Raw genomic sequence first — 17,120 nt, forward strand, 5'->3', positions numbered from 1 at the left:
TATCAGAAACACCCCCCTCTGCTGACACTCACTGGCCACTTTATTAGAAACACCCCCCCTCTACTGACACTCACTGGCCACTTTATCAGAAACACCCCCCTCCCTTCTACTGACACTCACTGGCCACTTTATCAGAAACACCCCCCCCTACTGACACTCACTGGCCACTTTATCAGAAACACCCCCCTCTGCTGACACTCACTGGCCACTTTATCAGAAACACCACCCCCCCTCTACTGACACACACTGGCCGCTTTATTAGAAACACCCCCTCTCTACTAACACTCACTGGCCACTTTATCAGAAACACCCCCCTTCTACTGACACTCACTGGCCACTTTATCAGAAACACCCCCCTCTGCTGACACTCACTGGCCACTTTATTAGAAACACCCCCCCTCTACTGACACTCACTGGCCACTTTATCAGAAACACCACCCCTCTAGTGACACTCACTGGCCACTTTATCAGAAACACCCCCCCTCTACTGACACTCACTGGCCACTTTATCAGAAACACCCCCCTCTGCTGACACTCACTGGCCACTTTATTAGAAACACCCCCCCTCTACTGACACTCACTGGCCACTTTATCAGAAACACCCCCCTCCCTTCTACTGACACTCACTGGCCACTTTACCAGAAACACCATCCCCTTCTACTGACACTCACTGGCCACTTTATCAGAAACACCCCCCCCTACTGACACTCACTGGCCACTTTATCAGAAACACCCCCCTCTGCTGACACTCACTGGCCACTTTATCAGAAACACCACCCCCCTTCTACTGACACTCACTGGCCACTTTATCAGAAACACCCCCCTTCTACTGACACTCAATGGCCACTTTATCAGAAACACCCCCCTCTGCTGACACTCACTGGCCACTTTATTAGAAACACCCCCCCTCTACTGACACTCACTGGCCACTTTATCAGAAACACCACCCCCCTCTACTGACACACACTGGCCGCTTTATTAGAAACACCCCCTCTCTGCTGACATTCACTGGCCACTTTATCAGAAACACCCCCCTTCTACTGACACTCACTGGCCACTTTATCAGAAACACCCCCCTCTGCTGACACTCACTGGCCACTTTATTAGAAACACCCCCCCTCTACTGACACTCACTGGCCACTTTATCAGAAACACCCCGCCCCCCTCTACTGACACTCACTGGCCACTTTATCAGAAACACCCCCCTCCCCCTCTACTGACACTCACTGGCCACTTTATCAAAAACACGCCCCCTCTACTGACACTCACTGGCCACTTTATTAGAAACACCCCCCCTCTACTGACACTCACTGGCCACTTTATCAGAAACACCCCCCTCTACTGACACTCACTGGCCACTTTATTAGAAACACCCCCCCTCTACTGACACTCACTGGCCACTTTATCAGAAACAACCCCCTCTAGTGACACTCACTGGCCACTTTATCAGAAACACCCCCCCTCTACTGACACTCACTGGCCACTTTATCAGAAACACCCCCCTCCCTTCTACTGACACTCACTGGCCACTTTATCAGAAACACCATCCCCCTCTACTGACACTCACTGGCCACTTTATCAGAAACACCCCCCTCTACTGACACTCACTGGACACTTTATCAGAAACACCCCCCCCCTCTACTGACACTCACTGGCCACTTTATCAGAAACACCCCCCCTCTACTGACACTCACTGGCCACTTAATCAGAAACAACCCCCTCCCTTCTACTGACACTCACTGGCCACTTTATCAGAAACACCCCCCTCTACTGACACTCACTGGACACTTTATCAGAAACACCCCCCCCCCCCCCGTCTACTGACACTCAGTGGCCACTTTATCAGAAACACCCCCCCTCTACTGACACTCACTGGCCACTTTATCAGAAACACCCCCCCTCTACTGACACCCACTGGCCACTTTATCAGAAACACGCCCCCCTACTGACACTCACTGGCCACTTTATCAGAAACACCCCCTCTACTGACACTCACTGGCCACTTTATCAGAAACACCCCCCCTTCTACTGACACTCACTGGCCACTTTATCAGAAACATCCCCCCTCTACTGACACTCACTGGCCACTTCATCAGAAACACCCCCCTCTACTGACACTCACTGGCCACTTTATCAGAAACACACCCCTCTAGTGACACTCACTGGCCACTTTATCAGAAACACCCCCCCTCTACTGACACTCACTGGCCACTTTATCAGAAACACCCCCCTCTGCTGACACTCACTGGCCACTTTATTAGAAACACCCCCCCTCTACTGACACTCACTGGCCACTTTATCAGAAACACCCCCCTCCCTTCTACTGACACTCACTGGCCACTTTACCAGAAACACCATCCCCTTCTACTGACACTCACTGGCCACTTTATCAGAAACACCCCCCCCTACTGACACTCACTGGCCACTTTATCAGAAACACCCCCCTCTGCTGACACTCACTGGCCACTTTATCAGAAACACCACCCCCCCTCTACTGACACACACTGGCCGCTTTATTAGAAACACCCCCTCTCTACTAACACTCACTGGCCACTTTATCAGAAACACCCCCCTTCTACTGACACTCACTGGCCACTTTATCAGAAACACCCCCCTCTGCTGACACTCACTGGCCACTTTATTAGAAACACCCCCCCTCTACTGACACTCACTGGCCACTTTATCAGAAACACCACCCCTCTAGTGACACTCACTGGCCACTTTATCAGAAACACCCCCCCTCTACTGACACTCACTGGCCACTTTATCAGAAACACCCCCCTCTGCTGACACTCACTGGCCACTTTATTAGAAACACCCCCCCTCTACTGACACTCACTGGCCACTTTATCAGAAACACCCCCCTCCCTTCTACTGACACTCACTGGCCACTTTACCAGAAACACCATCCCCTTCTACTGACACTCACTGGCCACTTTATCAGAAACACCCCCCCCTACTGACACTCACTGGCCACTTTATCAGAAACACCCCCCTCTGCTGACACTCACTGGCCACTTTATCAGAAACACCACCCCCCTTCTACTGACACTCACTGGCCACTTTATCAGAAACACCCCCCTTCTACTGACACTCAATGGCCACTTTATCAGAAACACCCCCCTCTGCTGACACTCACTGGCCACTTTATTAGAAACACCCCCCCTCTACTGACACTCACTGGCCACTTTATCAGAAACACCACCCCCCTCTACTGACACACACTGGCCGCTTTATTAGAAACACCCCCTCTCTGCTGACATTCACTGGCCACTTTATCAGAAACACCCCCCTTCTACTGACACTCACTGGCCACTTTATCAGAAACACCCCCCTCTGCTGACACTCACTGGCCACTTTATCAGAAACACCCCGCCCCCCTCTACTGACACTCACTGGCCACTTTATCAGAAACACCCCCCTCCCCCTCTACTGACACTCACTGGCCACTTTATCAAAAACACGCCCCCTCTACTGACACTCACTGGCCACTTTATTAGAAACACCCCCCCTCTACTGACACTCACTGGCCACTTTATCAGAAACACCCCCCTCTACTGACACTCACTGGCCACTTTATTAGAAACACCCCCCCTCTACTGACACTCACTGGCCACTTTATCAGAAACAACCCCCTCTAGTGACACTCACTGGCCACTTTATCAGAAACACCCCCCCTCTACTGACACTCACTGGCCACTTTATCAGAAACACCCCCCTCCCTTCTACTGACACTCACTGGCCACTTTATCAGAAACACCATCCCCCTCTACTGACACTCACTGGCCACTTTATCAGAAACACCCCCTCTACTGACACTCACTGGACACTTTATCAGAAACACCCCCCCCCTCTACTGACACTCACTGGCCACTTTATCAGAAACACCCCCCCTCTACTGACACTCACTGGCCACTTAATCAGAAACAACCCCCTCCCTTCTACTGACACTCACTGGCCACTTTATCAGAAACACCCCCCTCTACTGACACTCACTGGACACTTTATCAGAAACACCCCCCCCCCCCCCCCGTCTACTGACACTCAGTGGCCACTTTATCAGAAACACCCCCCCCTCTACTGACACTCACTGGCCACTTTATCAGAAACACCCCCCCCTCTACTGACACCCACTGGCCACTTTATCAGAAACACGCCCCCTACTGACACTCACTGGCCACTTTATCAGAAACACCCCCTCTACTGACACTCACTGGCCACTTTATCAGAAACACCCCCCCTTCTACTGACACTCACTGGCCACTTTATCAGAAACATCCCCCCTCTACTGACACTCACTGGCCACTTCATCAGAAACACCCCCCTCTACTGACACTCACTGGCCACTTTATCAGAAACACACCCCTCTAGTGACACTCACTGGCCACTTTATCAGAAACACCCCCCCTCTACTGACACTCACTGGCCACTTTATCAGAAACACCCCCCTCTGCTGACACTCACTGGCCACTTTATTAGAAACACCCCTCCTCTACTGACACTCACTGGCCACTTTATCAGAAACACCCCCCTCCCTTCTACTGACACTCACTGGCCACTTTACCAGAAACACCATCCCCCTCTACTGACACTCACTGGCCACTTTATCAGAAACACCCCCCTCTACTGACACTCACTGGACACTTTATCAGAAACACCCCCCCCCCCTCTACTGACACTCACTGGCCACTTTATCAGAAACACCCCCCCTCTACTGACACTCACTGGCCACTTTATCAGAAACAACCCCCTCCCTTCTACTTACACTCACTGGCCACTTTATCAGAAACACCCCCCCTCTACTGACACTCACTGGCCACTTTATCAGAAACACCCCCCTTCTACTGACACTCACTGGCCACTTTATCAGAAACACCACCCCCCCTCTACTGACACACACTGGCCGCTTTATTAGAAACACCCCCTCTCTACTGACACTCACTGGCCACTTTATCAGAAACACCCCCCTTCTACTGACACTCACTGGCCACTTTATCAGAAACACTCCCCTCCCCCTCTACTGACACTCACTGGCCACTTTATCAGAAACACCCCCCTCTGCTGACACTCACTGGCCACTTTATTAGAAAAACCCCCCCTCTACTGAAACCTCACTGGCCACTTTATCAGAAACACCACCCCCCCTCTACTGACACACACTGGCCGCTTTATTAGAAACACCCCCTCTCTACTAACACTCACTGGCCACTTTATCAGAAACACCCCTCTTCTACTGACACTCACTGGCCACTTTATCAGAAACACCCCCCTCTGCTGACACTCACTGGCCACTTTATTAGAAACACCCCCCCTCTACTGACACTCACTGGCCACTTTATCAGAAACACCACCCCCCTCTACTGACACACACTGGCCGCTTTATTAGAAACACCCCCTCTCTGCTGACATTCACTGGCCACTTTATCAGAAACACCCCCCTTCTACTGACACTCACTGGCCACTTTATCAGAAACACCCCCCCCTACTGACACTCACTGGCCACTTTATCAGAAACACCCCCCCTCTACTGACACTCACTGGCCACTTTATCAGAAACACCCCCCTCTGCTGACACTCACTGGCCACTTTATTAGAAACACCCCCCCTCTACTGACACTCACTGGCCACTTTATCAGAAACACCCCCCTCCCTTCTACTGACACTCACTGGCCACTTTACCAGAAACACCATCCCCCTCTACTGACACTCACTGGCCACTTTATCAGAAACAATCCCCTCTACTGACACTCACTGGACACTTTATCAGAAACACCCCCCCCCCTCTACTGACACTCACTGGCCACTTTATCAGAAACACCCCCCTCTACTGACACTCACTGGACACTTTATCAGAAACACCCCCCCCCCCTCTACTGACACTCACTGGCCACTTTATCAGAAACACCCCCCCTCTACTGACACTCACTGGCCACTTTATCAGAAACACCCCCCTCTACTGACACTCACTGGACACTTTATCAGAAACACCCCCCCCCCCTCTACTGACACTCACTGGCCACTTTATCAGAAACACCCCCCCTCTACTGACACTCACTGGCCACTTTATCAGAAACACCCCCCCTCTACTGACACTCACTGGCCACTTTATCAGAAACAATCCCCTCTACTGACACTCACTGGACACTTTATCAGAAACACCCCCCCCCTCTACTGACACTCACTGGCCACTTTATCAGAAACACCCCCCTCTACTGACACTCACTGGACACTTTATCAGAAACACCCCCCCCCCTCTACTGACACTCACTGGCCACTTTATCAGAAACACCCCCCCTCTACTGACACTCACTGGCCACTTTATCAGAAACAACCCCCTCCCTTCTACTTACACTCACTGGCCACTTTATCAGAAACACCATCCCCCTCTACTGACACTCACTGGCCACTTTATCAGAAACAATCCCCTCTACTGACACTCACTGGACACTTTATCAGAAACACCCCCCCCCTCTACTGACACTCACTGGCCACTTTATCAGAAACACCCCCCTCTACTGACACTCACTGGACACTTTATCAGAAACACCCCCCCCCCTCTACTGACACTCACTGGCCACTTTATCAGAAACACCCCCCCTCTACTGACACTCACTGGCCACTTTATCAGAAACAACCCCCTCCCTTCTACTTACACTCACTGGCCACTTTATCAGAAACACCCCCCCTCTACTGACACTCACTGGCCACTTTATCAGAAACACCCCCCTTCTACTGACACTCACTGGCCACTTTATCAGAAACACCACCCCCCCTCTACTGACACACACTGGCCGCTTTATTAGAAACACCCCCTCTCTACTGACACTCACTGGCCACTTTATCAGAAACACCCCCCTTCTACTGACACTCACTGGCCACTTTATCAGAAACACCCCCCTCCCCCTCTACTGACACTCACTGGCCACTTTATCAGAAACACCCCCCTCTGCTGACACTCACTGGCCACTTTATTAGAAAAACCCCCCCTCTACTGAAACCTCACTGGCCACTTTATCAGAAACACCACCCTTCTACTGACACTCACTGGCCACTTTATCAGAAACACCCCTCTTCTACTGACACTCACTGGCCACTTTATCAGAAACACCCCCCTCTGCTGACACTCACTGGCCACTTTATTAGAAACACCCCCCCTCTACTGACACTCACTGGCCACTTTATCAGAAACACCACCCCCCTCTACTGACACACACTGGCCGCTTTATTAGAAACACCCCCTCTCTGCTGACATTCACTGGCCACTTTATCAGAAACACCCCCCTTCTACTGACACTCACTGGCCACTTTATCAGAAACACCCCCCTCTGCTGACACTCACTGGCCACTTTATTAGAAACACCCCCCCTCTGCTGACACTCACTGGCCACTTTATTAGAAACACCCCCCCTCTACTGACACTCACTGGCCACTTTATCAGAAACACCACCCCCCTCTACTGACACACACTGGCCGCTTTATTAGAAACACCCCCTCTCTGCTGACATTCACTGGCCACTTTATCAGAAACACCCCTCTTCTACTGACACTCACTGGCCACTTTATCAGAAACACCCCCCTCTGCTGACACTCACTGGCCACTTTATTAGAAACACCCCCCCTCTACTGACACTCACTGGCCACTTTATCAGAAACAACCCCCTCCCTTCTACTGACACTCACTGGACACTTTATCAGAAACACCCCCCCCCTCTACTGACACTCACTGGCCACTTTATCAGAAACACCCCCCCTCTACTGACACTCACTGGCCACTTTATCAGAAACAACCCCCTCCCTTCTACTGACACTCACTGGCCACTTTATCAGAAACACCCCCCCTCTACTGACACTCACTGGCCACTTTATCAGAAACACCCCCCTTCTACTGACACTCACTGGCCACTTTATCAGAAACACCACCCCCCCTCTACTGACACACACTGGCCGCTTTATTAGAAACACCCCCTCTCTACTGACACTCACTGGCCACTTTATCAGAAACACCCCCCTTCTACTGACACTCACTGGCCACTTTATCAGAAACACCCCCCCCTACTGACACTCACTGGCCACTTTATCAGAAACACCCCCCTCTGCTGACACTCACTGGCCACTTTATTAGAAACACCCCCCCTCTACTGAAACCTCACTGGCCACTTTATCAGAAACACCACCCCCCCTCTACTGACACACACTGGCCGCTTTATTAGAAACACCCCCTCTCTACTAACACTCACTGGCCACTTTATCAGAAACACCCCCCTTCTACTGACACTCACTGGCCACTTTATCAGAAACACCCCTCTTCTACTGACACTCACTGGCCACTTTATCAGAAACACCCCCCTCTGCTGACACTCACTGGCCACTTTATTAGAAACACCCCCCCTCTACTGACACTCACTGGCCACTTTATCAGAAACACCACCCCCCTCTACTGACACACACTGGCCGCTTTATTAGAAACACCCCCTCTCTGCTCACATTCACTGGCCACTTTATCAGAAACACCCCCCTTCTACTGACACTCACTGGCCACTTTATCAGAAACACCCCCCCCTACTGACACTCACTGGCCACTTTATCAGAAACACCCCCCTCTGCTGACACTCACTGGCCACTTTATTAGAAACACCCCCCCTCTACTGACACTCACTGGCCACTTTATCAGAAACACCCCGCCCCCCTCTACTGACACTCACTGGCCACTTTATCAGAAACACCCCCCCCCCTCTACTGACACTCACTGGCCACTTTATTAGAAACTCCCCCCCTCTACTGACACTCACTGGCCACTTTATCAGAAACAACCCCCTCTAGTGACACTCACTGGCCACTTTATCAGAAACACCCCCCCTCTACTGACACTCACTGGCCACTTTATCAGAAACACCCCCCTCCCTTCTACTGACACTCACTGGCCACTTTACCAGAAACACCATCCCCCTCTACTGACACTCACTGGCCACTTTATCAGAAACACCCCCCTCTACTGACACTCACTGGACACTTTATCAGAAACACCCCCCCCCCCCCTCTACTGACACTCACTGGCCACTTTATCAGAAACACCCCCCCCTCTACTGACACTCACTGGCCACTTTATCAGAAACAACCCCCTCCCTTCTACTGACACTCACTGGCCACTTTATCAGAAACACCCCCCTCTACTGACACTCACTGGACACTTTATCAGAAACACCCCCCCCCCCCCGTCTACTGACACTCAGTGGCCACTTTATCAGAAACACCCCCCCTCTACTGACACTCACTGGCCACTTTATCAGAAACACCCCCCCTCTACTGACACCCACTGGCCACTTTATCAGAAACACGCCCCCCTACTGACACTCACTGGCCACTTTATCAGAAACACCCCCTCTACTGACACTCACTGGCCACTTTATCAGAAACACCCCCCCTTCTACTGACACTCACTGGCCACTTTATCAGAAACATCCCCCCTCTACTGACACTCACTGGCCACTTCATCAGAAACACCCCCCTCTGCTGACACTCACTGGCCACTTTATTAGAAACACCCCCCCTCTACTGACACTCACTGGCCACTTTATCAAAAACACGCCCCCTCTACTGACACTCACTGGCCACTTTATTAGAAACACCCCCCCTCTACTGACACTCACTGGCCACTTTATCAGAAACACCCCCCTCCCTTCTACTGACACTCACTGGCCACTTTACCAGAAACACCATCCCCCTCTACTGACACTCACTGGCCACTTTATCAGAAACACCCCCCTCTACTGACACTCACTGGACACTTTATCAGAAACACCCCCCCCCCCCCCTCTACTGACACTCACTGGCCACTTTATCAGAAACACCCCCCCTCTACTGACACTCACTGGCCACTTTATCAGAAACAACCCCCTCCCTTCTACTGACACTCACTGGCCACTTTATCAGAAACACCCCCCTCTACTGACACTCACTGGCCACTTTATCAGAAACACCCCCCCTCTACTGACACTCACTGGCCACTTTATCAGAAACACCCCCCCCTACTGAAACCTCACTGGCCACTTTATCAGAAACACCACCCCCCCTCTACTGACACACACTGGCCGCTTTATTAGAAACACCCCCCCTCTACTGACACTCACTGGCCACTTTATCAGAAACACCCCACTTCTACTGACACTTACTGGCCACTTTATCAGAAACACCCCCCCCTACTGACACTCACTGGCCACTTTATCAGAAACACCCCCCTCTGCTGACACTCACTGGCCACTTTATCAGAAACACCCCCCCCCCCTACTGACACTCACTGGCCACTTTATCAGAAACACCCCCCTTTTACTGACACTCACTGCCCACTTTATCAGAAACAACCCCCTCTAGTGACACTCACTGGCCACTTTATCAGAAACACACCCCCTCTACTGACACTCACTGGCCACTTTATCAGAAACACCCCCCCCCCCCTCTACTGACACTCACTGGCCACTTTATCAGAAACACCCTTCACTGTCAGTGTTGGCCAGAGAATAGTCCACCAACAATCTCATAGCTGCTCAGTGGGGATCCTGTTGAGCTACAGGTGGAATTTTTTTTTTTACAGTAATTTTTTATTGCCTTGATCTAAGATGCGTTTATACATTAAATAAAATACACACTGTTTTTAAATATGTTTACCTTAAAATTCTGTCTTCAAAATCACTGTGATGCTCCACTGTAATAGGGAGAATAGAGCCTCTGTCAATGCTACTCAGGGCTCTGCAGAAACTGCACTATGTACATTTTGGAGGAGGATCCCCCCCAATTAATTACAAAAATACTGTGCTGTAAAAATGAATTACACTAAGGGAATCCCTAGGAGTCAAAAAATAAAAACATATCTTACCTAGTGCTCCTTTAAAGGTGCATTTCAGCAGCAAATATTAGCAAATATAATGTATAATATAACATTTATTTATACATGAGATGTAGAATCAAACTGCTTTGCTTAGTCCAAAGCCTTTGACACCTCTGGGATACTAGGTGTCAGTGTAGTGGCTGTTTCAGAACAGCCTGATGGAGAAAATGACTAATTGCCCCTTTAATGACCTCTCATCTGTGTTGTACTGTGGTCAGGTACCTGGGCATCACTCGCCCTCTGACCTACCCGGCCCGTCAGAACGGTCAGCTGATGGCGAAGATGATTTTGGGCGTGTGGCTGGTGTCGGCGTCCATCACTCTGCCCCCGTTCTGTGGCTGGGCGAAGAACATCAACACGGGGGGTGTGTGTCTCATCAGCCAGGACTTCAGCTACACCATCTACTCCACCGCTGTGGCCTTCTACATCCCCATGCTTGTCATGCTCTTTATGTACTACAAGATCTTCAGGGCTGCGCGCAAGAGTGGAGCCAAGCACCGCTTCACCAGCATCGCCCGGACTTCCCGGTCCACCCCCACCGCCGCCCGGACCGCCCACACCTTGGAGCTCCCTGCCATCGACGGACACTGTAAAAAGTATTACTAGGTTAAAGTAAATAATAGCCAGTAACACCATAGCAACCTGCCAGCACCCACAAATAACTACAAATTAGCAACCTCTCAGCAGCAGCCTAGCAACCATCTGGGAAACCACAGCAACCAGTTAGCAACCACTAACAAGCATAGCATCTGCCAAAAAAAACACCATAGCAACTACCAGAAATCCCATAGAGACCAGCTAGCTACTACCCTGTAACATAGCAATCACCTAGTAACCACCATAGATTCTATTAGAAGCTACTCTTTGAGGCCGAATGCTGTTACTTGTGGTTGCTATAGTGTTCGTAGTTGTGATGTCTCTAATAGCAGACCTCAAATACCAGCCAATCAGGAACACCATCAGGACAACAAATACCATAGCAACCTATCAGGAACACCATAGCAGACCTCTTATACCCTAGCAATGAATCAGGAACACCATAGCATACCTTATATACTAGAGCAACCAATCAGGAACACCATAGCAGACCTTAAATACCATAGCAACCAATCAGGGGTACAATAGCAGCCCTTAAATACCAGAGCAACTAATCAGGAACACCATAGCAGACCTACAATACTATAGCAACCAATCAGGAACACCATAGTAGACCTACAATACTAGAGCAACCAATCAGGGACACAATATCAGACTTTAAATACCATAGCAACCAATCAGGAACACCATAGCAGACCTACATTACTAGAGTAACCAATCGGTAACACCATAGCAGACCTTAAATATCATAGCAACCGATCAGAAACACCATAGTAGACCTACAATACTAGAGCAACCAATGAGGAACAAAATAGCAGACATTAAATACCAGAGCAACAAATCAGGAACACCATAGCAGACCTACAATATCATAGCAACCACTCAGGAACACAATAGCAGACCTTAAATACCAGAGCAACGAATCAGGGACACCATAGCAGACTTTAAATACCATAGCAGATCCAACAATACTAGAGCGAACAATCAGGAACACCATAGCAGACATTAAATACCAGATCAACCAATCAGGTACACCATAGCAGACCTTAAATACCATAGCAACCAAACAGGAACAGGATAGCAGACATTAAATACCAGAGGAACGAATAAGGAACACCATAACAGACATTAAATACCTGATCAACCAATCAGGAACACCATAGCAGACCTTAAATATTATAGCAATCAATCAGGAACACCATAGCCAATCCAACAATACTAGAGCAACCAATCAAGAACACCATAGCAGACCTACAATATCAGAGCAATCAATCAGGAACACCATAGCAGACCATAAATACCATAGCAACCAATCAGGGGTACAATAGCAGCCCATAAATACCAGAGCAACCAATCAGGAACACCATGGGAAACCTACAATACTATAGACACCGATCAGGAACACCATAGTAGACCTACAATACTTGACCAACCAATGAGGAACACCATAGCAGACCTACAATACCATAGCAACCACTCAGGAACACCATAGCAGAGCTACAATACAATAGCCACCAATCAGGAACACCATAACAGACCTACATTACTAGAGCAACCAATCAGGGACACCTTAGCAGACCTTAAATACCATAGCAACCAATCAGGAACACCATAGCAGACCTACAATACAATAGCCACCAATCAGGAACACCATAACAGACCTACATTACTAGAGCAACCAATCAGGGACACCTTAGCAGACCTTAAATACCATAGCAACCAATCAGGAACACCATAGCAGAAATTAAATACCAGAGGAACCAATCAGGAACACCATAGCAGACCTTAAATACCATAGCAACTAATCAGGGACACCATAGCAGACCTTAAATACCATAGCAACCGACCAGAAACACCATAGCAGACATTAAATACCAGAGGAACCAATCAGGAACACCATAGTAGACGTTAACTACCATAGCAACCAATCAGGAACACCATAGCAGACCTTTAAATACCATAGCAACTAATTAGGGACACCATAGCAGACCTTAAATACCATAGCAACCAATCAGGAACACCATAGCAGACCTTAAATACAATAGCAACCAATCAGGAACACCACAGCAGACCTTAAATACCATAGCAACCAATCAGGGACACCATAGCAGACCTGTTTGTGTGTAATAACTCCGGTGTGTGTGTAATAATGAATAATGCCTGTGTGTGTGTGTAATTACTCTGGTGTGTGTGTAATAATGAATAATGCCTGTGTGTGTATGTGTGTGTGTGTGTGTGTGTGTGTGTGTGTGTAATAATGCCTGTGTGTGTGTGTCCTCAGTGTGTTTGTGTGTAATAACTCCAGTGTGTGTGTGTGTGTGTGTGTGTGTCCTCAGTGAGTGTGTGCGGATGCAGGGTCTGAAGCCTCTGGTCGGTGGAGGTTCTGTGGGGGGAGGAGTGATGGAGGAGTGCGTGTCTCTCTCTCGTCTCCTGAGTCCTGAGAGACAGAACATGTCTATTTTCCGGCGCGAACAGAAGGCGGCGACGACACTGGGCGTGATCGTGGGCGTGTTCTCCGTGTGCTGGTTGCCCTTCTTCCTGCTGTCCACCGCACGGCCCTTTGTGTGCGGGGTGGAGTGCAGCTGCGCCCCCGTGTGGCTGGAGCGTACGCTGCTGTGGCTGGGCTACGCCAACTCACTGGTGAACCCCTTCATCTACGCCTTCTTCAACAGGGACCTGCGCTCCACCTACAGAGACCTGCTCCGCTGCCGCTACCGCAACATCAACCGTCGCCTCTCTGCCGTGGGGGTACATGAGGCCCTCAGAGTCTAGAACCCACAGTTTAGAGCCCACAGGGCCCTGACTATCTACAGCCCAGCTACCACAACATCAGCTGCCGGAGATCTGCTGCTTTGTACCACCGTGACATCAACCGCCACCGGGTACCATAAGGAGACAACATACAATCTAGAACCCACAACATTTTGAGAGTGTAGAACTCAGCTACCGCAACAAACACATACCTACAGCAACATAAACTAGTGTCTCTTCATTGTCAGGTTCCACAAGGCCCTCAGGGTCTAGAGCTCAGTGTCTAGAACCTTACTATTACTGCAGCATTAACCACCATTCAAATCCATGAGGCCCTTAAAGTCTAGAACCCTGAGCCATGAACCCACCTAACACAGCATCAACCGTTGTCAGTCCATGAGGCCCTCAGAATCTAGAACTGTCTAGAACACAGCTAATGCAACATCAACTTGCTATCAGGGTCTGCTAGTTATACCAGTAGTCTAGAAGCCACCAATGCCTACAGGTTCTAGATCCTACCAGCACACAGAGGTTCTCTCAGAACCCATGGTAAGGTTAGGACTGTAGATGGCTGTCTCAGACTTGCACGGTTCTCCTGTTGAGTATCAGGATCCGACCGGAACCAGCTGCTCTTTGGACTTTTTTCATTCCTCTGAAAGATGATTGGACGAGCCAGGTTTGGACTCTGATTGTTCTTCTCCAGGAATTCAGACTGGGAACAGCAGGTGGACCGGAATGTCCTCCGCTTGCGGGTCTTTGGATCCCGGACCACGTTTTGTTTCTGTGTGTGCTGGAGAACCCTTTCTGGACTCAAAGCTGTTCTGTAAACTGCAGGTGTATGTCATGTTCCTGCAGATGTGTACAGACGTGGAGGCTGAAGGCTGTAAATGCTGGAGGAGAGGAGTGAGTAACCGAGGCAGGGGACACCCACCTGTCCTGCGTGACTCAGCAAGGTTGTTCTGAGACGGAGCGCCGGGTTCCGGACGCTGCTGGACACTGTGATGAGCGAGAGACAGACGCTCTGTGCTTTGGTTTGATTTCTAACATTTTAAATAATGATCTGTAAAACTGGAGCCCAGTTAAGAGTGATGACCCCTAAAGACTCCCACCTGGACACTGTGGAATTAACCCAAACAAACTGACCACGCCGGCCACCGAGGGTCTGACGTATTGTCCGTTTGTAAACAGCACATTGTACATTGTAAACACAGCTCGTCTCTGCAGAACACAGCGTCTAATGACCTCCTCTTACATCTCTGTCACTGTGGCACTGACCATCCACTGACTCCACGCAGGATGGAGGACGCTAGAGACAGGACCATTTTGGCTCTCAGTTCACCAACTAACCCTCGGCCTTTCAGCCAGAACACAGCGCTCCCCAGTCTCTCTAAGGCTGTAAATCCACTTAGCGCTGTTTAGTGATAGGTTTAGACATTTGGTATTTTGGTGGACACAAAAAATATCACCTGTGACAGCACCGGAACAGCACCCCCTGAGGGTGACTGTGGAACTCCACTGGTGCAGTGTCATTATGAAACAAATTTGGCTCCAAAACACGTTTGATTTAAAGGAAAACTAGGTTAGATTTGGAGTAGATTTTTGCTCTTGGGGCAAGTGTAATTCATTGTACAGCACTCTACTGAAATCCTAGGTGAGTTACACAGAGCAGTTTCTGCAGTGCTGTGTCTGGAGTAGCCCGACAAAGGCTCTGCTCTCCCTGTTACAGCACAGTGGAGCATCACAATGATTTTGAAGCTGTGATTTTAAGGTAAAATGATTACACAGTGTTCTTTATGAACAGCTCAGTCCTGGTCTAATCAAATACATGAGTAACATCATATTCTCCAACTCCTGCACATCACCCACTTCAAACAAAACACCCCTCTGTTACTGAAGAAACACAGCATTATTTATTTGTTACAAATACAGCTCTGTTTTGAGAATTCAAATTAAAAACGCTCTGCGCTGGGCTGTACTAGTCCCTCTTCCTCAACCCTCTCTCTCTGACCCCTCCTTCAGTCCGGCCAGCACCACCATGTAATGCAGACCGGTCGTCCGGGGGCTCCGAGCTCCGTCCAGACTCCAGTGACACAGGCCACATTCCCCCACACCTGCTCCTGATGCCCCTTCTGAGACTGTTGAAGGAATGTTATAATTACAGTAAAGTCAATGTGTTTACAACGGCACTGAATTAACGCCATTAATACATTTCAGTGTCTTATCCCTTTAAAAGCTAAATATGTGCACTGTTTCTTTAAAAAGAGCTCAGGTACAGTGTGAGTGTGTGTGTGTGTCAGTGGTGGATGCTGGTCTTTCAAGGAGGGGAAGCTCAATTTCGGCCTACATCATAAAATGTGTCGGTTTATTTATACGTAAATTCTACCCTCCGTTCCTTTTCAAGAAAATGATCTGTGACCCTGTCGTACCAACAAGGCTTCTTTTCCAGGGACTTGACTAGTGTCCTCTCAATGGCCAGCAGAGCTAGGCTGCTTAAACGGCCTTGGCCCATGTGAAGTGTGTCCGCCTGTGCTCCCACGGATCTTTACACCAAAGGATCGCTGATTCGCTCATTTCGCTGTCAATCAAAAAGGGATTCAGCCTCAGACAGATCATCCAATCATCATGCAGAAGCTGAGCGTCCGGGCCAGCCGAGGCCAGCCCACTGCCCCATAGACCCCCAGAGACGCTGAGCGTCCGATGGGCAGGACAAAGCCCAGCATTTATCCAATGACCCGTCTCGTTTCACTGCACTTCGCTGCTTCGCTATTGAACTCTGTGGACACTGTTTAAAGCACCGTGAAGCTGCGGGAATGATTGAGAGGAAAGCCATGTCTTTACCAGTGATAAGAAGCTGATTCTGAGCAAAAGTTGAGCGCGTTGTAGTGCATAC

General features: G+C 49.6%; 1 protein-coding gene across 1 annotated transcript in view; it reads left to right on the forward strand.

The window, feature by feature from the left end:
- Positions 1-14,368, forward strand: part of LOC136677206 (5-hydroxytryptamine receptor 7-like) — an 83,294-nt gene extending 68,926 nt beyond the window's left edge. The window contains exons 3-4 of the mRNA XM_066654672.1: positions 11,101-11,478; positions 13,816-14,368. Coding sequence (XP_066510769.1) covers positions 11,101-11,478; positions 13,816-14,251 — 814 coding nt within the window. The 3' untranslated portion in view covers positions 14,252-14,368. The remainder of the gene's footprint in view (positions 1-11,100; positions 11,479-13,815) is intronic.
- Positions 14,369-17,120: the final 2,752 nt, after the last annotated feature.

This window comes from Hoplias malabaricus, chromosome X2 (genome assembly GCF_029633855.1).
Source record: "Hoplias malabaricus isolate fHopMal1 chromosome X2, fHopMal1.hap1, whole genome shotgun sequence".
Lineage (NCBI taxonomy): Eukaryota > Metazoa > Chordata > Actinopteri > Characiformes > Erythrinidae > Hoplias > Hoplias malabaricus.